The following is a 22,840-nucleotide window of genomic DNA, read 5'->3' as shown; positions in this document are numbered from 1 at the left end:
CATTGTAAACTTCAAAGCATTATACAAGCATATGGGTATTAACCATAATGTTAATGACGTTATATAATTGCATTTTTCTCCCTGAGTCCAGCTAGCTGTCAATCTCTTTTTTAGAGAAACGCTGTGCCAGTTATTTCTCTATATATTATAGGTGCTCAGCGAATGTTCAGGGAATGAATTTTAGTAAAAGTTAAATCACATCTAATTTGAATGTGTCTTGACAAGTCTAGTATTTTACATAAGAGACGAGATCTTAATCAGCCTAAGGCTTTTAGTTGAAATGGACAAATACTACAAGAATCGCACATGGGTATTGTACCTTTCAGGAACCAGAGACTGAATGGTATCGAAATCCTAAAATCGCCTGTGGGCTAAGATAAGTTGCCTGCAATTGCATATACAGGTAGCTTCACTTACCTTTGCATTAGAAAGGGGAGTCTGAGAGTTCCCCCATCTTCACTGCTCTTCTCCTCTGTTCCCAAGTGCATACACAGTCCACACTGCTCCCTTAGACACTGAATTGGAACTCTCATATAATAATCAGCAAAGGGAATAGTGTCAGATATTTGCAGGAAATATAATTTTCAGTGGGGAAGCTGGTAGTTGCGGCTGCAATGGGAGTTATTAAAAAGTTACTAAGCAACATATGAATATATTGGGATATTTCCATTTACTTTTTCTTGCTTTCCAGTTTAATTCCACTGTGGTCTGAGAGTGTGCCTTGTATGATCTGTGATGGTGTATTTTATAGCCTAGAATGTGGTCTATCTTGGTGAATGTTTCATGTGAGCTTGGAAAATATGTGTATTCTGCTGCTGTTGGATGAAATATTTTATAAATGTCAATTAGATCCAATTGATTAATGGTGCTACTTAAATCAACTGCATCCTTTCTTATTTTCTGCCTATTGGATTGTGAATTTCTGATAGAGGGGTATTGAGCTGCAACTTTATAATATTGGATTTGTCTATTTCTTCTTGTATTTCTATCAGCTTTTGTCTCATCTGTTTTGACACTCTGCTGTTTAGTGCATACACATTAATGATTATTACATACTAGGAGAATTGCCCCTTTATCATCATCATTATAAAGATCCTCTTTTAATCTGATGATTTCCTTTGTTCTGAAGTCTGTTTTATCTCAAATTAATGTATTTACTCCAGTTTTCTTTTGGTATATTTTTTTCCAGTGTACTACTTTTAATTTGTGTCTTTGTATTTAAAGTAGATTTCTTGAAGGAAACATACAGTTGGGTCTTTAAAAAAAATCCACTCTGCAGTCTCTTTTAACTGTGTATTTAGACTGTTTGCATGATCAAGTGGCTTAAAAAGCCTTTTATTGTAAACTATAGAATACTTTCAGCAAAGTAAGGCATAATTATAGAACCAACTCTTTGTAACCATCATTCAGATCAAGAAATGGAACATTGCTAGGGTTCAGAAGCCCTAGTGTGTTACACTCTGACCACTGCCCCCACCTCACACCGATCACAACCCTGACTTTTATGGTAATCATTTGCAGATATTTTTTTTTTAAACTACTTACACATCCATTAAAAATATAGTTAATTTCGGGGTGCCTGGGTGGCTCAGTTGGTTAAGCATCCAATTACTGCTTGGGTCATGATCTTGCGCTCCATGAGTTCTAGCCCCGGTCAGGCTCTCTGCTGACAGGTCAGAACCTGGAGCCTGCTTTGGATTCTGTGTCTCCCTCTCTCTGTGCCCCTTCCCTACTTGTGCGCTCTCTCTTTCTCTCTCTATCTCTCTCTGCCCCAAAGATAAATAAACATTTAAAAATATATCATTATTTTGTCTGTGTTTGAACTTTATGTGCATTAGATCATATTGTAGCTGTTATTTTGTATTTGGCACTTTTGTTTAACAGTATGCTTGTGAGATCAATCCATGTGGCATGTAACCATAATTTGTTTATACTTATCACGATATGGTATTCCAATATATAATGTATCTCCGTTATTTGTCCACATCTGTATGGACACTTAGATGGTTTACTATTTGGAGCTTTTACAAACAATGCAGTTCTGTTAATCCAGGTCTTTCTGAGAAGCAGACTCCAAGCCAGGACTGAACATGCAAGGGCTTTAGTAAAGGATGTTCTTTTACTAAAGAAACTGTGGTGAGAGGAAACGTAGAAGGAGTCAGGGAAGATTGGGATTGATGTCAGGCCATGACACAAACCTGATCGTAAGGGACACGGAATGGGAAGGAAGAAAGTCTTGGGGAGGAAGCTGAGTCTTGTTTCAGTCCTCTGGGTTGGCAGAAAAGAAGAGTAAGAGAGTAGTGGTTGTGTGTTTGGTGAGTTTTGGAGACTACCTTGGTCCCTGTTTCTAGTTCCAAATGCCATTGACCAGTGGTGTGACTTGAGGCTACAAATATGGCAACAGATTTTTTTCCCACATTTCTTTCTTTATTGAAGTATAGTTGACACACAATGTTACATTAGTTTTGGGTGTACAACATAGCTATTGGACGAGTCTATGTGTTATGCTATGCTTACCGTAAGTGTAGCTACCGTCTGTGAACACACAATGCCATTACAACACCATTGACTATACTCCCTATGCTCTACCTTTTATCCCCATGACTTACTCATGCCATAACCGGAAGCCTGTACCTCCTACTCCCCCGTTTTGCCCATTCCCCATCTCTTCTCTCCTCTGGCAACCATCAGACTTTTCTCTGTATCTGAGTCTGGTTTTGCTTTTTGTTTGTTCATTTGTTTTGTTTTTTACACTCCCCATATACTTGAAATCATATGGTATTTGTCTTAGTCTGACTTATTTTACTAAGTCCGCCCATGTTGTTGGAAATGGCAAGATCTCATTCTTTTTATGGCTATTTAATATTCATGTGTGTGTGTGTGTGTGTGTGTGTGTATCACATCTTCCTTATGCATTCGTCTAGTGACAGACCCTTGAGGTATGTAGCCATATCTTGGCTATTGCAAATAATGCTGTGATAAACATAAGGGTACTTATTTTTGAATTAGTGTTTACATTTTCTTTGGGTAAATACCCAGTCAGGAAATTATTGGATCATATGGTATTTCTATTTTTAAATTTTTGAGGAATCTCCATACTGTTTTCCACAGTGACTGCACCAATTTACACTTCTACCAACAGTGCACAGGCTTCTTTTTCTCCACATCCTTGCCAGCACTTGTTTCTTGTGTTTTTGATTTTAGCCATTCTAAGTGATATCTCATTGTGGTTGTGATTTGCATTTCCTACAACAGGTTCTTTTTTGAGGCTCAGTTTCTATTGTTCAGTGGGAGTGATATTGCCTGTCTTATGGGGCTGTTGAGACTCCTGCTTCAGAGGATGTATGTAAAGTTTATAATAAAGTTCCAGGCAAAGAGCAAGAGCTCCTTTAAAGGGACATATTATCAACGGTGGCTCTTGGGCATGGATGGAGTATATGACATGGGACTCCATGTTGACAAGCACTAAATACAGAAAAAATGAGTCCCTTGTGGGAGATATGCATGTTCAGAGGAAGGTGACTTTAGAGGTAATGCTGGGGATTTAGTCTTCTTGACATTGAAGCATCAATCGAGGGGTTCTTTTTGATCATTCTTTTATCTTAAAAATTTGGTCTAGAGAGTAGCCTTGAGAAAGAACATTCACAGTTTAAGGGTAAAATTTCTTGGCACCATACATTCTATTATTTTCTACTCAATTCTATTATTTTCTACTCAATATGTTGACGCCAGCAGGAGAGGAGTTGGGATATACTACCCTGGGTGTTCCTTTACAAACAAATTAGAATGATTTATCATCAGGGATTTTTGATGGAACGGGAATTCCTGAGCTTTTATTGTAAAGGTACAGAGACTCCCTCAACTTTGAAGAGGAGATACTCTTTCCTTGAGTCAGAGGAGAAAGTCCCTGCCCTCACCATGAATCGGGGAATTCAGTCTGCACTCAAAACCGCGCGGAGAGATGGAACCAAACAGAAATTACACAAACTGCGTAGAGATGTATGATGACTTCCCATACCGATTGTGCCAAGTGGATGTGAAATTAAATATTCATCAATATTTAGTGTAGTAGCATTCCTTCGGTAGATTTAGAGGAGGGGGATGTGACATCCATAAATCGTCAGTTGGCAATTGGAGGCTTTGGGACTGGAACCTCGATCAGGTGAGAAATACCCACTGGCAGGTTATGGCGCTAATTACACAAAGCCGCAGTGGTGTCTAGCACAACGCTCCCTGAGTCGTAGGGAAACATTAAGTCCTTTATGTATACTGTGGGGGAATTCTAGGAGGCTTCTTGGGAACTGATCCTTCTCCAATTAGACCATACCGGAACGAATAAAATAGAATTTTATTGGTGTGCAAGACCCAGAATGTTTTAGACATCTTACCTCACTGAATTAGCTCCTGCCAGTTTCAAATGCCTTAAAACTTGTGGCTCGACCTATTGGATCGACAGTTCTGGTCTGATGAGTGTCTTGATTCTGAAAGTGAAATAGCCTAAGTCGTTATCAATGTAAGTAACCTGCCTCAGGCTGGGAATCACGCGCTCCGTCTGCGAGTGCGCCCTCTTCTGGTTCGGAACTTGTCCTCCCCTTTACTTCCCAGGTGCTTAGCGCCTTCAGCTTTCTCTCTCAGAGCCTTACTGTGCGCATGTCTATGAAACTCACAGAGGAAAATAACCTCTGTGAAAAGGGGGAAGTTTAAAAGGCGGCGTTTTAAGAAAGGACAAGCCCTCAACTAACAGAAGAGTTTCAGACGGTAGAATTCCGGTCATCAGCATTGCAAATAAGGGAGGGTTCGGAGTTCGGGGACTTCCCTTGTGCATAGGATATATGTCACTCCTGATTTTTTTTAGGTAGGGATTGAGAGCAAGCAACCTCTTTGGGATTTTTTTCTTTTCCTTGGAGCAAAGTTTCACTCACGCATGGCTCAGGATGTCCATTAGAGGATGTCATCAGAGGAGCAACAGAGGAAAAGGAAAGATCAGGGTTGAGTTTATAGAACGGCAGAAAGTCTAGAGTGATGCATGGAGAAGAGATGCTAAAGAAGTTTCTGTTCTCTGGCCGAATCTTAAAGTTCCCAGGGGGGGCTCGTAAATAAGACGGCTGGTACACGCGCACATAGCAAATGCCAGCTGGCTGTGCCTGCCCACTCCCTCCCTCACCCTCCTGCCCATCTGTTTTCTAAGTATTTTATCCTTGGATTGACTCTGCCTTGCCTACCGTCTGTTCAGGCACGCGTAGCTCCTTCCAGTCCTCAGGTTTTTCTCTAATGAGAGCACTAGAACTTGAAGCTGGCTTACTCATCCATCCTGGACCCATAGGGTGTGTTTATGGGCAGGTACTAGAAGTGATAAGACAGAAGGAGATTGGAGAGAAATTGTAACATTTTAAAGAAACGATTTTCTAGTGTCTGTTAATACCTGCAACTTTGGACAGTCAAGAAGGGGTTTTCAAAGTCTAAGGTTAGGGGTGCATTTGGGGAGATGGTTCTGTATATCCTTGTAGGTGGATCCCTATATTTACCACTTGGGTGTCTCTGTGAAGGAGGGTTTTGCAGAATCCAAAATCCATGGTCTCCTGAATTCACCACTCCCTGGAGTATAGAGGACACATTCCCATATTTTCTAAAAGCAGAGAAAATTAATCTCCATCCCAGTGGTCAGACCCTCAACTCTCCAGAGATGATCAATACTGGGATTCTCCTTTGTGGTCCATGAGGAAAATACACAGGAGGGTCTGAAAGGCCCAGCACAGGATAAACACCTAATCAGGGAAAGCCCTGCCCTCCTCACCTCCAAACAACCTGTAAACATAGAGAATCTCATAAGCATTGAGGGTCAGGAATTTTGCCCATGTTAACATCTTAAATCCTGCAAACCATCTGTTTACAGATGATTTCACAGACACTGACACTCACAAATTGGAAGGATGCTTTGCACTAGAGTTCTTACTTCATGAGCCCATACTCTCTTCATGGCATACACTGTGACCTTTCCCTCCAGTGAGGGAGCACAAAAAACACAGGCTTTTTCCTAGAATGTTTTGGTTTTGGATTTTATTAAAAATATGCACTCTTTAGGTCAGGAGTGAACATTATTTTTATTTTTTTTTAATTTTTTTTTATGTTTTATTTATTTCTAGGAGAGAGAGAGAGACAGTGTGAGCAGGGGAGGGTCAGAGAGAGAGGGAGTCACAGACTGAAACAGGCTCCAGGCTCTGAGCTGGCAGTCAGCACTGAGCCCGATGCGGGGCTCGAACCCACGAACCGCGAGATCATGACCTAAGCGAAAGTCGGACGCTTAACCGACTAAGCCACCCAGGCGCCCCTGAACAGTATTTTTCTATGAAGGAAGCACATGCTTATGAAAAGCAATAGAAGATGACAGACTCATTAGAAAAGCAGCTTACTCATTAAATATCCATTAAATTTTTAATTTAACAAACCACTGAATTATATTAAATAAGTATTTAATTTTAATTTGATACAGATTTTAATTTAACAGAATATAAACATTTTAATTCACTTGCTTCATAAACAGAATACGGAATAGGACATTTTTAAATTGCTAAGATAAATAGTAAAAAAGGGAGAGAGAAGTTGGTTCTTAATTTATGTTATGGCCAGTTATGGGAAAGAAAGTCACCTACATGAGAAAACACAGATTTTCAAGGCCTACAAGGTCGTTTCAATTTTTCCATCATGCAAAGCATTGCGATGAAGATCCGTGGATGTATGTGAATATCTTAGAGTCCATTTCTGGAAGAACAACACTTAACGCGAAAACATGTATATTTTAGTGACTTTTTGATACACGTTGCCAAACTAAACTTTAGAAAGACAGTGCAATTTGTATTTTCACTAACTGCATAGAAGAGAGCTCATTTTATTATACCTTTTTAACATTCAGTATTATCGTTACTTTTTTAAAAAAATATTTTTATTTATTTCTAGGAGAGAGAGAGACAGCGTGAGCAGGGGAGGGTCAGAGAGAGAGGGAGATACAGACTCTGAAATAGTCTCCAGGCTCTGAGCTGGCAGTCAGCACAGAGCCTGACGCGGGGCTTGAACCCACGAACCGCAAGATCATGACCTAAGTGAAAGTCGGATGCTCAACTGACTAAGCCACCCAGGCGTATGGTTACTTTTAACCTTTGTCGTTCTAATAAAAAAATTTCTCATAGTTACATTTTCATTTCCTTTTTTTTTTTTAAGATTGTATTTTTAAGTGATTTCTGCACCCAACATGGGATGGGGGCTCGAATTCACAACCTCAAGATCAAGGGTGGCATGCTCCACTGACTGAGCCAGCCAGGTACACCCACGTTTTCATTTCTTTGAATATTACTACAGTTGAGTATTTTCTCACCAACTTCTTAGCCATTTGTGTTTCTCCTTTTGTGAATTGCTTGCTCACAACTGTGCCCATTTTTTTCTATTGGTTTATCTTTTTCTAATTTTGTTTGTAAGAGACATTTAGATAAACTGTTTTTTTTAATGTTTATTTATTTTTGAGAGAGAGAGCACATAAGAGCAGGGGACGGGGGGCAGAGGGAGAGGGGGACAGAGGATCCTACATGGGTTCTACACTGACAGCAGTGAGCCCCACGTGGGTACACACACTGTGAGACCATGACCTGAGTTGAAGTCGGATGCTTACCCGACTGAGCCACCCAGAAGCTCCTATATAAACTCTTTTGTACTATATGTGGCATGCATATTTTCCTTGGTTAAACATATGGTCCTTTAACTTTATGTTTTGTTTGTCATGCAGATTTTATTTTATTGTTTAATTTTTAATTAATTTTAATTTTGTTTATTTTTGAGAGAGAGAGAGAGAGGGAGGGAGGGGACCGATAGAGAGAGGGAGACAGAGGATCCGAAACAGGCTCTGTGCTGAGAGTGCAGAGCCAGATGCAGGAGTCGAACTCACAAACCATGAGATCATGGCCTGAGACAAAGTCAGATGTTTAACCTACTGAGCCACTCAGATGCCTCTGCAATACAGAGTTTAATACTATCATAGTCAATCTCATCTTTTTTTTCCTCCATGGTTTGCTTTGAGCATTAAGTTTAGAAAGATTTTTCTACTCCAAGCCTTCATAAACATTTATATATTTTCTAATTGCCACTAGCATTTTAACTTTTGAAAAGCATATAACTTCACTTCTTTGCAACTTGCTTTATTTTGTGTAGTGAATGCATATTTGAGACTAGAAAAGGTAAAATGTTTTGAATTTTGAAACTAGGATAAAATATTTTGAAACTAGAAAGAGTAAAAATTTAAAAAGTGGAGACTTTATCTCTGTCTCAAAAGTAAAGAAAATAGGTTATTTAATGTTTAAATATGTTCTACAAAGTGTTTCCGGCAGAATTTGGTTTGTAAATATTTTACAAAATCCTTTTACTTTCACCACGTTAAGTCAGCCTTTCATTTCTAAAGGGAAGGAGCTATATTTCAGAGATGGAAATTTCTGAGTGAGAGGGAGAAAACTGATCTTCAGCGTGTTTTCTTCTGGAAGCAGTGGATTCACCTTGTGATCCAGTGGTCTCTTTTCCCTGTTGTCTATGGTTAGAGAGGAAGGGGGCAGGGGAGGCTGAAGAAGCCACAGGGTAGGCTCACACTTGCCTTTGGGCACAAACTGGATTAGATTTCTCAGTTTAGGGAAATGGGTGCTTGGATACCTGATTGAAGATGCAAGCCCATTCATGCCAGGAATATGGTAACACATCTCTCACTGCAATTAAGCAATTCTGTTTGGTCTTAAATAAATGATGCTTTGAGACAGCAAAGACAGAAAGTGATTGAGGATTGATGTATAGGGTGTTTTTCTTTGTGTGGATGTTCTGGTCTTGGCTTTCCTCTTTAACTGTCTCTAGTTGTGCTATACTTACAATAATTACTACTGCCAAGCTTTGAGTTGTTATGAGGAGCAGTTTAATTAAAAGCTCTTTTAGGGGTGCTGTGGCTCAGTCAGTTGAGTGTCTGACTCTTGATTTCCATTCAGGTCATGATCTCAGAGTTTCGGGAATTCAAGCCCTGTGTTGGGCTCTGTGCTGACAGAGTGGAGCCTGCTTGAGATTCTTTCCCTCTCTTTGCCCCTCCCTCGCTCTCACTCTTTGTCTCTCTCAAAATAAATAAATAAGCTTTAGAAAAAAGCTCTCTTAAAATTTTTTAAAAAAGAATAATAGATGGGAAAAGGGGTCTAATTTTGTTTGGTCTCTCTTTCACTGAAACAAATCCATAAGAAACCTTGTTAGCCATCCCACAAGGCAATAATATAAGCACTATACTCAGCAAAAGCCAAAATTACTATGAACAGTGAATTATTCATTTATTAAGCAAATATTTATTCCATGCCAACTATGTGCCAGACACTGTGTTAGGTTCTGGGAGAACAACACTGAACAAGGGCCAGTGTCTGTCCTCAAAGAAATTATAGTCTAGTGTAGAGGGCAAGCTATAGATCGAGGAATTGTGAACAGTCATGTTAGTGCAACAACTGAATAAATCATGATGTTTTGGATTTGGGCGAAGGACAAATCTTCGTGGAGGAAGTGCTGTCTGAGCAGAGACTTGAAGGATGAGAAGCCATTAGTTAAGTGAAAAGGGTGTGGAGGAAAGAGAAAATTCATTGTGTAAAGAGCTCAAGGCAGAAGAAGAACCAGCAGAAGGAGAAGAAGGAGAAGAAAGAGAGGAAGAAGAAGGAAGAGGAGGAGGAGAAGTAGCTGAGGAAGAATAAGAGGAGGAAGAAGAAGAGGAAGAGGAGGAAGAGGAAGGGGAATACTACTACTACTACTACTACTACTAAGTTGGTTAAGCATCCGACTTCGGCTCGGGTCATGATCTCATACTTTGTGGGTTCGAGCCCCGCATCGGGCTCTGTGCTGACCCCTAGCTCAGAGCCTGGAGCCTGCTTTGGATTCTGTGTCTCCCTCTCTCTCTGGCCCTCCCCTGCTCACGCTGTCTCTCTCTCTCTCTCTCTCTCAAAAATAAATAAACATTAAAAAAAAACTTGATAAAAATAATAATAAGATGAAGAAGAAGGAGGAGGAGGAGAAAGTGGGGAGGAAGAGGAGGAGAAGGGAGGAAGGGGAAGAGGAAGAAGAAGGAGAAGAAGTAGTTGAGGAAGACTAGGAGGAGAAGGTAGAAGAAGATGAAGAGGAGGAGGAGGAGGAAGAGGAAGAGGAAGAGGAAGAAGAAGAAGAGAAGAAGAGAAGAAGAAGAAGGAGAAGGAGAAGAAGAAGAAGAAGAAGGAGAAGGAGAAGGAGAAGGAGAAGGAGGAGAAGAAGAAGAAGTTGTTGTTGTGGTGGTGGTGGTGGTGGTCATGTGACAGCATGCTGCCCAGATCCCAAAGTGCTAGGGAAGATGTGGGGGTAAAAAGCTATAGAGATAAGCAGGGTTATATTGAAAAGCAAAGGGACTTAATAATACATGTTAAAGACTAACCTTGAGGCCATAGGGAACTCATGAATGTTTTTGAGAGCTGGCCTCATAAACTCAAATCAATAATGTGACAAATAGTAATAGAACTACATAGGCAGAAGAGTGGCTCCCCAAAGATGCCTACATCCAAATATCAGGAGCCATAAATTATCTTTCAGGCAAAAGAGACTTTTCAGATGTGATTGAATTATGGGCCTTGAAACAAGGAGATTTTTCTGGATTTTCTAGATGGGCAAAATGTAATCATGAGTCTTTAAAAGCAGAGGACCTTTCATGTATCAGTGGATACTTGGGCTGTTTCCATAACTTGGCTATTATAAATAATGCTACAATAAACATAGGGGTGCTTGTATCCTTTTGAGTTAGTGTTTCATACATATGTATTTTTTAAAGACTCAGTAGTACAATTACTGAATCATAAGGTAGTTTCATTTTTTACTTTTTGAGGGTAGATGAATGGATAAAGATGTGGTATGTATGTGTGTGTATACATACCACATCTTTATCCATTCATATATCTATCTATGTATACAATGGAATATTACTCAGCTATAAAAAAGAATGAAATGTGTGTATATACACACACATACATACCACATCTTTATCCATTCATAATGGATATTACTCAACTATTAAAAAAGAATGAAATCTTGTTATTTGCAACAATGTGAATTGAGCTAGAGAGTATAATGCTAAATGAAATAAGCCAGACAAAGAAAGACAAATACTATATAATTTCATTCATATGAGGAATTTAAGAAACAAAGGAGCAAAGAGAAAAAAGAGGGAGGAAAAGAGAGAGAAAGAGAGAGAGAGAGAGGTCAAGAAACAGACTTTGAACTCTAAAGAACAAACAGATGGTTATTAGAGGGGAGGTGGGTAGGTGGGGGATGGTGGAAATAGGTGAAGGGGGTTAAGAGTACACTTATCATGATGAGCACTGAGTAATGTATGGAATTGTTGAATCACTGTATTGTACACCTGAAACTAATATAACACTGTATGTTCACTGCACTGGAATTAAAACGAAAAACTTAGTTTAAAAAAAAACACAGTGAACCTTTCTCAGCTCAGCATGGATGTGATGTCACTGGTTTTGAAGATGGAGGAAGGGAACTACCAGATAAAGAATTCAGATGGCCTCCAGAAGCTGGGAAAGCCAAGGAAATGGAGTATATCATAGAGCTTCCAGAAAGGGACACAACCCTGCCAATGCCTTGATTTCAACCCAATGAGACCCTTGTCAACCTTCTAACCTACAGAACCGTGACATAATTAATTTATGTGGGTTGAAGCACTTAGTTTGTGGTAATTAGTTTACAGTAGTAATAGTGAACTATCCACTCAGATTCCTCGGATCAAATTAGGTAGAGGCAACTGTTTACTTGTGCTTACGTGTAAAGCTTACATGTAAAGCTCCTTCACGAGGTCAGGTGGAGGTCTTTGGTATATGAACTGAGATTGGTTGACAAATAAGACAGAAGGAAAAACAAAGAGCATGAGTGTATGTTTTAACTTAAAGAAGGAGAAGGTAAGATGATCTGATATTGAATAATTTACAGACTTTCTTTAAGTAAACCCTTTCCCGTAACTTTCATAAATTGAATCACCTTTTTTAGGAAGAAAGAATAATGATCCTTAAACAAATATATTCCCTTGGATTCAAAAAAAAAGAACTCAAGCATATAAATGCTAAGCTTCAAAGGAATAATCTATTCTTTGGTCTCTAGCTCTGCTCTTCTTGGCCAGTCTGGCCCCTCCACTGGATTTTACATTGTAAATACTCACAAAGGCCTCCTCATATCATCCTCAGCCAGCTGGGGAAGCACAAAACTACAGCTGTCCAAGGCATAGCAACCATCAGTAGAGATGATTCCCAGACTTTCCAATACAACGATGTCATATGGGTTCTAATATTCATAAAGACAACTGATAAAGGAACTTCAGGAAGTTATCTATTGGGTAATACCATTGGGTATTATTTCTACAGGTCATTTTAAGTTTTCTTGACCTGGGTTGGGAATGAATTTAGGAGACTGTAGAAACCAGGACACCTGAGAGAGATGACTTTCCTTCTCCTGTATACTTTACACTCTTCCAGATACAAAGGAAATAATTAATCCACTTACACAAGCAACAAAATCAAATCAAATCTTTCTGCATATCCATTTGACCTGCACGAATAGAAAGTCAGTGTGCTGAGAAGGGAACAGAGCCATAAATTAATGAGAGAAGGATTTGCCAGGAGAAAGGGCTGTGCTGGCCAATGCCACTGTAAGTAACTTCCATAAAGGAATAATGACATGGCAGTGAGAGCCTGGGGTTTACCTTCCTGAGATGATAGCAAGTAATACTGTGGATCTGCAAGGGCTAATCTATGCAGGGAAAGAAGCAAGGATCTTATAGGAGCAATGGGTTCAAATAGGAGAGAGCCGGAAGAACTCAAAATGTGGTGAGAAAAAGAGACCATGCTGTGAAATGGAGTCAGGTGCTGAACAGGTGAAGGAATGACATGGTAGAAATCTAGGAGATATTGACCAACTAGGCGGTTTCAGTGACTAAGTCTGGGAAGAAGAGCAGTGATGTGATTCTGTTGAGTTCAGAATTTCTAGGCCCCAACATAGCGGAGATAGAGAAAAATGGTGGCAAAGGGTAATGTCCTTCAGTATTAGCATATTATTGAGTAGCTGTAAGGGGAATCCAACAGGGAGGTCTTGGAAGAGTGTTTAATGGAGTAGGCATCTTGTTCCTCTAATTCACCTCAACCATACATAGTGTATCTCTTTGGGTTCTGCTGTATGCCAGTAAGAAGAGTCATACACTTGTACAGCTTCAGGGCTGTTTGTTGTTGAATATGGAAGGTAGTATTTGGGCAGAGCACTGGCTCTGGAGTTCAGAAAACCTGGGACTGAATGGGTTCAAGCCTCTTCCTGTATGGCCCTGGGCAAGTCAGTCTTCCTTGCTGGGGCTGCGTCTCCTGATTTGTAACATGGGAATGGTGCTGTGTGCATTGTAATTTAATTAAATAACATTTGTGCCTGGTACTCACTTATCACCCAATAAAAGGTGGTTGTTGTAATACCATTTGGGTAGCCTGGGGTGATGTTTTTGCTGAAGTAATCTCTCCCCCCTTTTACTGTCCATGGTGAGTCAATAGGCAGTGACCCACCATGAAGAATGGTGAGAGAAATCTGGCAGGAGGAGCCTCCATTTTCAAATATGCACACAATTGTCTCCTTTGTCAATGCCAGAGGTGGAGCTAAATGCCAGAGATCATTTGTCTCTGTCAGTTAGGAGAAATACATTTTCAATCGCAAACTAGGAAAGCAGTTTCTTCTTCTCCAACACCTTCCACAGGGCATCTTTGATCTCCCTGTTCCTCAAACTGTAAATGAGAGGGTTCAGCATGGGGATCACCAGTGAATAGAACACAGACACTACTTTGTCCCTGCCAGGTGAGTAGCTAGAGCTGGGTCGCAGGTACATGAAAAGGGCTGTCCCAAACAACAAAGTCACCACCATTAAGTGTGAGGCACATGTGCGGAAGGCTTTCTTTCGGCCTTCCACCGAACGGATTTTTAAGACAGCAGTTCCTATGTAACTGTAGGAGATGATGAGGATCAGGAACGATGTCCCCCCAACAGTGACTACCACGAGAAAATTCACCACTTGACTAGGGAAGGTGTCAGAGCAAGAAAGTGCCAGTACTGGAGGGAGGTCACAGAAGAAATGATTGATAACGTTGGGTCCGCAGAAGTGAAGCCGAAATATGGAGCTGGCCTGGATCAGGGAGCTCAGGAAGCCACCAACATATGCCCCAAGCACCATGCGTGTACAGAGGCCCTGGGACATGATGGCAGTGTACAGCAGGGGATTGGAGATGGCTGCATATCGGTCATATGCCATGGCAGTCAGGAGGAAGCACTCAGTGAGACCCATGCTGACAAAGAAAAAAAACTGAGCAGCACAGCCCAGGAATGATATGGTCTTTTGTTCCCGGAAGAAATCAGTGAGCATCTTGGGGGCCACTGTAGAAGAGTAGCAGATGTCAATGAAAGACAAGTTGCTGAGGAAGAAGTACATGGGTGTGTGCAGACGGGAGTCACCTCTGATCAGAAAGATGAGGGCCAGGTTCCAGGCCAGTGTCACAAGATAGATACCTAGGAAGGTCACAAAGAGAAGGGTCTGGAGTTCTGGATGGTCTGCAAATCCCAGGAGGATGAACATGGTTACTGAAGAGCTATTCCAAGCCATAGTGGTGGACATGTTTCTCATGGACCACAAGGAGAAGAGTAGATCTGGCATAATAATGATAATCCAAGGGAACAAAAGCAAAAATGAACTATTGGGCTTCATCAAGATAAAAAGTTCTGCACAGTGAAAGAAACTATTCACAGAACTAAAAGGCAGCCTATGGGATGGGAGAAGATATTTGCAAATGACATATCCGAGAAAAGATTAGTACCAAAATCTAGAAAGAACTTACCAGACTTAACACGCCAAAACCAAATGATCCAGTTAGGAAATGAGCAGAAGACATGAATAGACATTTTTCCAAAGAAGACAACCAGAAGGCTGGTAGACACATGAAAAGATGCTCCACATTGCTTATTATCAGGGAAATACAAATCAAAACCACAATAAGATGCCGCCTTACATCTGTCAGAATAGCTTAAATTAACAACACAGGAAACAACAGATGTTGGGGAGGATATGGAGAAAAGGGAACCCCTTTTGTTGTTGGTGGGAATGCAAATCAGTGTAGCCACTCTGGAACACAGTATGGAGGTTCCTCAAAAAAAAAAAAAAAAGAAGAAGGTTCCTACCCTACAACGCAGCAATTGCACTATTAGGCATTTACCCACAGGATATAAAAATACAGGTCCGAAGGGCTATATGAACATCAATGTTTATAGTAGCCTTATCAACAATAGCCAAACTATAGAGGGAGCCCAAATGTCTACTGACTGATGAATGGATAAAGAAAATGTGGTATATATATACAATGGAATATTACTCGGTCATAAAAAAAATGAAATCTTGCCATTTGCAATAACATGGATGGAGCTAGAGTGTTTTATGCTATCAGTCAGAGAAAGAAAAATACCGTATGATTTCATTCATAAGTGGAATTTAGGAAACAAAGCAGATGAACATAGGGGAAGGGAAAAAAAAGAGAGAGAGGGGAGCAAACCATTAGTGAGCAACACCTAACAGTTCTGCTGGAGCCCCCAGCCATTCACATAGGCTCAGTCCTTAGGTAGAAACCTGAGGTCCGTGATGTGATGCAAAGTCTTTTGGGGGCACCTCTTCAAGTTATCGGGAAAAGGAGGGGAGTAAGGTGGTGGTTATAATTCTGGGTAGGCTTCAAGACAAGCTTGGCTCTCATCCTGACCCTGCCACTTGCCAGCTGTAGGTCGTTGGACAACTCAGTTAGCTTTTCTGAGTTTCAGTTTTTCCGTTTGCACACGGAGTGTACAGTGACTTCTTAACAAGAGTTGTAGGAAGATTGCTTAAGATAATGTGCACAAGGCTCATGGGTCTTGAGGTAAGAATTTGCTTGATAAATTGGGACTGATTGCTGTCAGCAATGAATATTCCTTAAAGAATTCTTTAAGGAACTGGGTCTTATTTGGAAACTTGTCCCCTCATGTGGTGGGTTGAAGTGTGCTTATCTTATAGGATTGAGAATTTCACTGACCCATCAGTGAACATGTTGGTTTGTAGCAAGTGTCAACTGCAAGTCTGTTTGCATGTTGCCATCAGTGGGGAGAACTTTCACATTTAAGAATGAAATTTCCCATCCCCACAAACAGAAAGTGTATCTGGACAAATTAGAACAAGAGAAAAAGCATACCCAGAGTTTCACTCTTGCCCATGGATGTCCTGAATCTTACTCTAGGGCATTAAACAGAAAGTCTCTTAAGGGCTTTCTGGAGCACTTTACGCCACTGAACTCTGCTCATGAGGACGTGCTTCTTTTTTTTCACAGAGAAAGCAAATCTTCACTCACAGAAAACTTGGAGGACCCATTTTGGTCTGAGTCTAGACTCTCTACTATCCTATGATATAAGTATAATCAATAGCAGCTGGTAAAGGAGAGTTTGGGAGGCTCAGTAACCTCACTGCATTCACAGATGCTGAACTGCATCTTTGTGAATAACACTAGTCTTTGAGGTCATGGTGAAGACCTAGCACAGTGCCTCGCACACAGAAGACACTCAGGACTTGACGGGAACTGGTGAATCTGATTTACAACCCAGCTCATCTTTAACCAAGTATCTGCAACACAGCACTAAGCCTGACTAGTCCAAGCCTAACAGGCATAGTTGGTGATGGAGTTAAAAAACAGTATAAAGACAAGAACTTCAGCCAAACTGGGGAGTAGGCGTGGATCATCTGATTTCCCCATTATTCCTGCCCTGGTCTCTGTCCTCCCATTTCATGATGCCCCCTCCTCTCACTGCTGCAGGAGCCCAATCCCTCAAGGTCTTCCAGGTCTGTCTTACATCCGAATGTACAAATAATTGATGGAAATGAAAGAATTCCTCTTGTCATAAGGCGAGCATTCAAAAGGCCCCAAAGCTTGACTCCAAGAATTTAGATTCAGATGGTAAAATTCAGGCTACGAGTTAGAAAAGAGAGAGAGGGTTTTAGAGGTTAAGAGTTCTCTGTGGTGTTTGGAAAATTGCTATGTAAGTTCTGCACCAATCACAGCCCTTTCAAATTGATTTTCAAAACACTAGTCATTGGATCTCTGTTAAAGGGCATAACAATTCCTTCAAAATTTCATTCCTTCTTAATTTCTCTTTCTAGTTGCAAGGGCTCAAACATAGTCCGGGAAGCCCACCAAAGCAGGGGTAAGGTAATATTGTGGCTGGACTGGAGGAAAGACATAATTGAGAGGTACATGGAGAAAAACTAAAATCCAAAGAACTTAGCCATCTATATTGGCTTGGTGATCTAAAGTGCTCTATAAAGCAAGAAGACAAAAAATAAAAGATGAATGACTGTACTCACCCTCTCCCTCTTGTCTGTCTGTCATTTAGCTGATACCTGTCTTGAGTTTTGCTTTGAAAGGGTCTAATCATGCTTCCATAACTGCTTCCAATCCCCCAAGTGCTAATGAGCTGGGAGAGGAAGCTTCGAGCTGGTTTGTTCACTGGAGATAAAAATATCCATTTTGTGGAAAATGAAAAGTAGGAGAGAAAAAGCATACAGAGAGAAGAGAGGGATATAATCTTTAAGAAGCTCTTCTGGTATCTGCTAATATCTGCATTGGGGGTCTTTTTGAAAGTGTTTCAAAGCAGGGATTGGAAATAAATTTGAGAGAGATTTTTTTCCCTCTCTCCTTGGAGATATTTCATTACATTTGCCCTTGAGGGTCTTTTTTGAAAGAGAAAGAAATGTATCACCCCAACCTCACAGATTTGTAGTTAATTGATCTCTGGGGTGGTATGGAGAACACATACTCAAATAAATGCTCTGAACACCATGTTATTAAACTCCATCCCAGTGGCCAGCTCCTCTGGTCCCCCAAGGCTATTCAAAATCCCTTCTGGTAGTACATGTTGAACGAACTCAAGATTGCAGAAGAACACACAGGACAAGATAAATGTCAATTCTGCAGAAGAAAGCAAAACTGTATACATATGCAGAAAATCTAAATGAGTTGCTCAAAATTTTATGGCTAGTAAGAGATTAATCCAATATTTGAACCCATGATTATATGATACCAAATGAATGGTCCATTCATTTACATTGGAATGCAAATGCACATAAACATGTTGATAAGGTCAGTTGTAACCTTCCCTTCATAAACCCATTCTCTTTCCACAGAAACCTACTATCTTTCCCTGAGAGAGACATTAGATGCCAGCTTTTTCCTCTAAAAATTTTAAAATTTACTCTGATACAGCATGATGTAGTATAAAAATGTAAAAGCATTGATTCTATGGAGGGTCATGTACAGTTAAAAATTAATTTAAGGTCAGACGCTCCACACAAAGGAAATCACTAATTCATGTGTTTGGAGAGAGGAAGGGAGAAAAGGAAAAGGTTCAATTCACTTGTTTCTTAAACTGAGAATATTGAATTTTGATGAGAATTGAAAGAGGGACATTTGAGTAAGTTCAAACAAAGATGATAATCTTGTATCTCCAAGTGACCCTGAATCTTCTTAGCCATGAGAATAGTCTCTTACTCTGTCTGAAGAGACTAGCCCCTTTGGGCTTGGGCAGAAGGATGATTTAAGTGATAGAAAGGTGTTTCTTTCCAGAAGGATGATTTAAGTGATAGAAAGGTGTTTCTTTCCAGAATCACCTCTCCTCTCAGGCTGTACCACTGTTCTGAAACCAGAAGAGTACACTTTGATTCTCTTCCTTTGGGATCTTCCCTTTGAGAATTTCTGAGGGAAATGTAGATCAAGGGACATTTAGTCAAAACTTGTAAAACTCATACTTAAGAAGATATTGATTCATAGGTGTCTTCATATTCCTTGATAAATAGAAAACACTTTGGTTTTTTTCCATTAAACTTATTTAAAGTCTAAGTTTTTTGTTGCAATTTTTACTGTATCAGTGGTTAAGGGTATTTTGATTTTATTTAGGATTCAACACTTATAATTTCCTAATGATTCATTTTGAGTTTAAGTCTTAACCTAGCAATTCCGAAGTGTAATGTCACATCACTCACAAATAGTGTTCATAGTAATATACTAAGCTCAAAATAATAAAAAATGACAGTGATAGTAATGACAGTTTATTAAAAAATTATTGTGCCAAGATTTGCTAAACATGAAAGTCCTTTAAAAACTATGTCCAACATGGGGCTTCCAGGTGGCTTAGTCAGTTAAGCATCTGATTCCTGATTTCAGCTTGGGTCATGATACCGGGGTCATGTGATTGGCCCGCGTCCGGCTCCATGCTGAGCGTGGAGCTTGCTTGGGATTCTCCCCCCAACCCCCACCCCTCACTGCCTCTCCCCTCTAAGAAAAACTATCCCTAAGTTAGTTGGCATCTTAATTAAAACATATACAGTAGTTAGTTGGTATTTAATAAAAACATACCTGGGAATAATAGTAATATAGATTGCCACGCATTTCTAACAAACTGGACTCAGAATACTATAGCTGGAGCTGTTTCTTCTGAGCCAAATTGGTAATTTAAAAATCAAAACAATAACTCATTCCATTTGAATAGTTTTTATATAATTGTTTTGATATAGGTTGCACATATGGTCCTGACACAATCATACAATGTTGGTACACTTGGTTGAATCTCACAGATGAAGGAAGAGGTGATGTAAAATCAGTGGAGGTGTGCAAGACCACTCAGATGAAAACAGGCAGGATTCAGACTCATGCCATGTGTGAACACTATTGTTTTTAATTTTTTAAACTCGGGATGGCCAGTCTTCTAGACTGTTCTTTCATTATGTTGTGATGCTTCTTTTTAGGCACTTAAAAATCTGATTTGTTTAAAATAGTACCTTGAATGTGAACTTGTGACTTACCTATTCTCAATTACATCACTCTTGTCTAAATATACTTGTTTATTACTGTTATTCACCGTTTTCAATTCGCTTAGTGAGTTGTCCATCTCCCTGGTCTGGTTCCTTTCTCAGAATTGAACTGCGTGATGGTATTGAGTCACGGAACTTGGCAGGCATATAGTACAGTGCTTAGAGCATAGTGGGTATATAATGTGTTTGAGGATAATCAATTACTATGATAATACTAGGTTCTCATGTGGATTTTAGTCCCCAAAAGTCACCTCTGAAAGCCCCTACATGGGGTGCCTGGGTGACTCAATTGGTTAAGAGTTGACTTTGGCTCAGGTCATAACCTTGCGGTTTGTGAGTTTGAGCCCCACTTTGGGCTCTATACTGACAGCTCAGATCCTGGAGCCTGCTTTGGATTCTGTATCTCCCTCTCTCTTCACTCCTCCCCCCACTTGCACTTTGTCTCTCTCTAAAATAAACATTAAAAAAAAAAAAACAACCCCAAAACCTGATCCTACAGTTTAGACATAACTTCCACTAGGTGGCAGCAACATTACATAGGAGGTCTTAAACCAGTAGTCCTCTGTGCAGATGATTTGCTAATATAGTTGGAACCATGTTAATATAGTTAATATAGTTGTTAATATCAGTTGTAATCATGCTGTTTGGGTTCTTAGAGGTCTTCCACTTTAGTATTTTGTTTTAGAGGAGAAAACTGAGGCCCAGAGAGGTTTAAGAACCTAATCTCCCACATCAGACTAGGAATTGGAACTCAGGTTCTGTAACTTATGGTTTATCACTTTCTTCTTACATATATGACCTCTAAAGCCTCTAAATTTACTCTTATCTTGTACTTATCTTTCTTTGGAATATGTATGGTGAAAAGATTTTAGATCTATAAAAGGTTGATGTTTTTAGTCCTCAGCAGTAGAGGAAATACAAACCGAGATAACTTTTCAAACTCGTTTGAGACTCGTTTTACTGTCACACACCTCTGGATTTTTCTCTGGGCTTCCTTTAAAACAATTAGAATAACCTCATTAAAATAGATATGCTAAAATGTTAAATAAACATGAGAGCAAATCATATTTTAGGAGAAGCTTTCAGAAAACAAAGTCTAAGGTGTGTAGAATCCTAGTGAGAGAAATTTTGAGTTGACTCTCAAAGAATTGCCTCCTAAGATTTGTAATTCTATATGAAATTTATGTTCTTGAACGTGCTATTTGCTTTCATACTTTTGGTGTTCGCTTAAACTTCTGCTTTAGATTCTTAAATGTAATCATAGATGAAGTCTGATATTTTATTTTATTTTATTTTATTAATATTTTTATTTATTTCTAAGAGAGAGAGAGAGAGAGAGAGAGAGAGCACGAGCAGGGAACGGTCAGAGAGACAGGGAGACACAGACTCCGAAATAGGCTCCAGGCTCTGAGCTGGCTGTCAGCACAGAGCCCGACGCGGGGCTCGAACCCACAAACCGCGAGATCATGACCCAAGTGAAAGTCAGACGCTTAACCGACTAAGCCACCCAGGCGCCCCTATGAAGTCTGATATTTTAAAGTAAGGGTAATGAGAGTCTATGGTTATAGCCAAGTGAATTTAATAAAACAAATTTCTTCCTTCTTAACTTTCTTATAGAATAGGTTGGCAAATAATAGAATGTCCCCACTCTACATTTTCCTATCAAATGTAGACATTGTTTAGAATTTGCTCTTATTCTTGAGTTCTCAGTCTTGCTTTGTAAATAATCATTATCATTATAATCAGAGTTATCATGACAGATAAAATCTGCTACTATCTTCTATTATTAACTTTTGTAACCCCAATAAAATGTATTGATCATAATTAGGGATTTACCTTCTAAATTATCCCAGATCTTAATTCAGTATCAAAACACTTTCATAGTTGGGCTTGACTCTCCCAGCCTCAGGCTCTCCTGGGCCAGTATATCCACAGTCCTAGCCTAAAATGCTCCTCTTAATAAAGAACTTCTGTGGGACACCTGGGTGGCTCAGTCAGTTGAGTGTCTGACTCTTGATTTTGGCTCAAGTTATGCTTTTGCAGGTCGTGAGTTTGAGTCCTGCATCTAGCTCTGCATTGATGCAGAGCCTGCTTGGGATTCTCTCTCTCTCTCTGACTCCCTCCCTTGCTCATTCTTTCTCTCTCTTTCAAAATAAATAGATAGACTTAAAATTTTTTAAATTAAGAACTTCTTTACCTTGTCTCCTTTGCAGTCTATTTTTGGAGTCACTTACCTCTTTTTCTTTCAGTGATCTCAGCTGCTAAATTTGTTCCCCTAATTTCAGCCTATTACCTTGTGTCAAGAATCTCAGTGATTATATTCTTTCACATAGAAGATATTTTTGTCATTTAATTAATTTTTATTCTCAGACTAAGTTTGCTGACTTGATCTCCATGAAACAGATTAACTCATTTTTATAAACTTTATCCCTATACAAAAGTTTCAAAAATCAGGAAATGAGTTTCTCAAAATTTTAGATTTTCAGAGCTTGAGGGGTCTTTGGAAAATGAGCCCAATTTACTCAGGCCTGGAGAGGTGGGGGGAGGAGTTAACTGACCTGCCCACAACCACATATCTAGGTCACGGCAGTGCTGGGAGTAGCATCCAAAATATTAAAGGGTAAAGAAACTGTTTTCATCACAATAAAATGCCAAATAGATATGAAAGAGCTCTTGGCCATGACCCTGGAGACAGAGTTAATGATGTCATTACTCAACATTCATTGAGTAATTTCTATTCATCAACATTGTGCTAAGACCTACCTATCTGCATCTCATTTCATTATCACAACAACCCTTTGAGATTGGTATAATGATTATTACACCAGTGTTACAAGGAAGGAAATGGATATTTCAGAGATTTAAAAAATG

The 22,840-nt window shown here is 39.7% G+C and overlaps 1 protein-coding gene across 1 annotated transcript; it reads right to left on the bottom strand.

Annotated features, from left to right (window-relative positions):
- Window positions 1-13,765: 13,765 nt before the first annotated feature.
- On the bottom strand, window positions 13,766-14,713 carry LOC120240381 (olfactory receptor 5A1). The gene has a single exon (XM_039245103.1). The coding sequence runs from the start codon at window positions 14,711-14,713 to the stop codon at window positions 13,766-13,768; it is 948 nt and encodes a 315-aa protein (XP_039101034.1).
- Window positions 14,714-22,840: the final 8,127 nt, after the last annotated feature.

The sequence above is a fragment of the Hyaena hyaena genome, unplaced genomic scaffold (assembly GCF_003009895.1).
Source record: "Hyaena hyaena isolate Hyena2069 unplaced genomic scaffold, ASM300989v1 scaffold_252, whole genome shotgun sequence".
Taxonomy (NCBI): domain Eukaryota; kingdom Metazoa; phylum Chordata; class Mammalia; order Carnivora; family Hyaenidae; genus Hyaena; species Hyaena hyaena.
The sequence above is the reverse complement of the archived record's forward strand: the minus strand, read 5'-3'. Positions and strand labels throughout refer to the sequence as shown.

Bases quoted from the DNA above. Each gene is read 5' to 3' on its own strand.
- LOC120240381 (XM_039245103.1), bottom strand. From the start codon at position 14,713: ATGTCCACCACTATGGCTTGGAATAGCTCTTCAGTAACCATGTTCATC.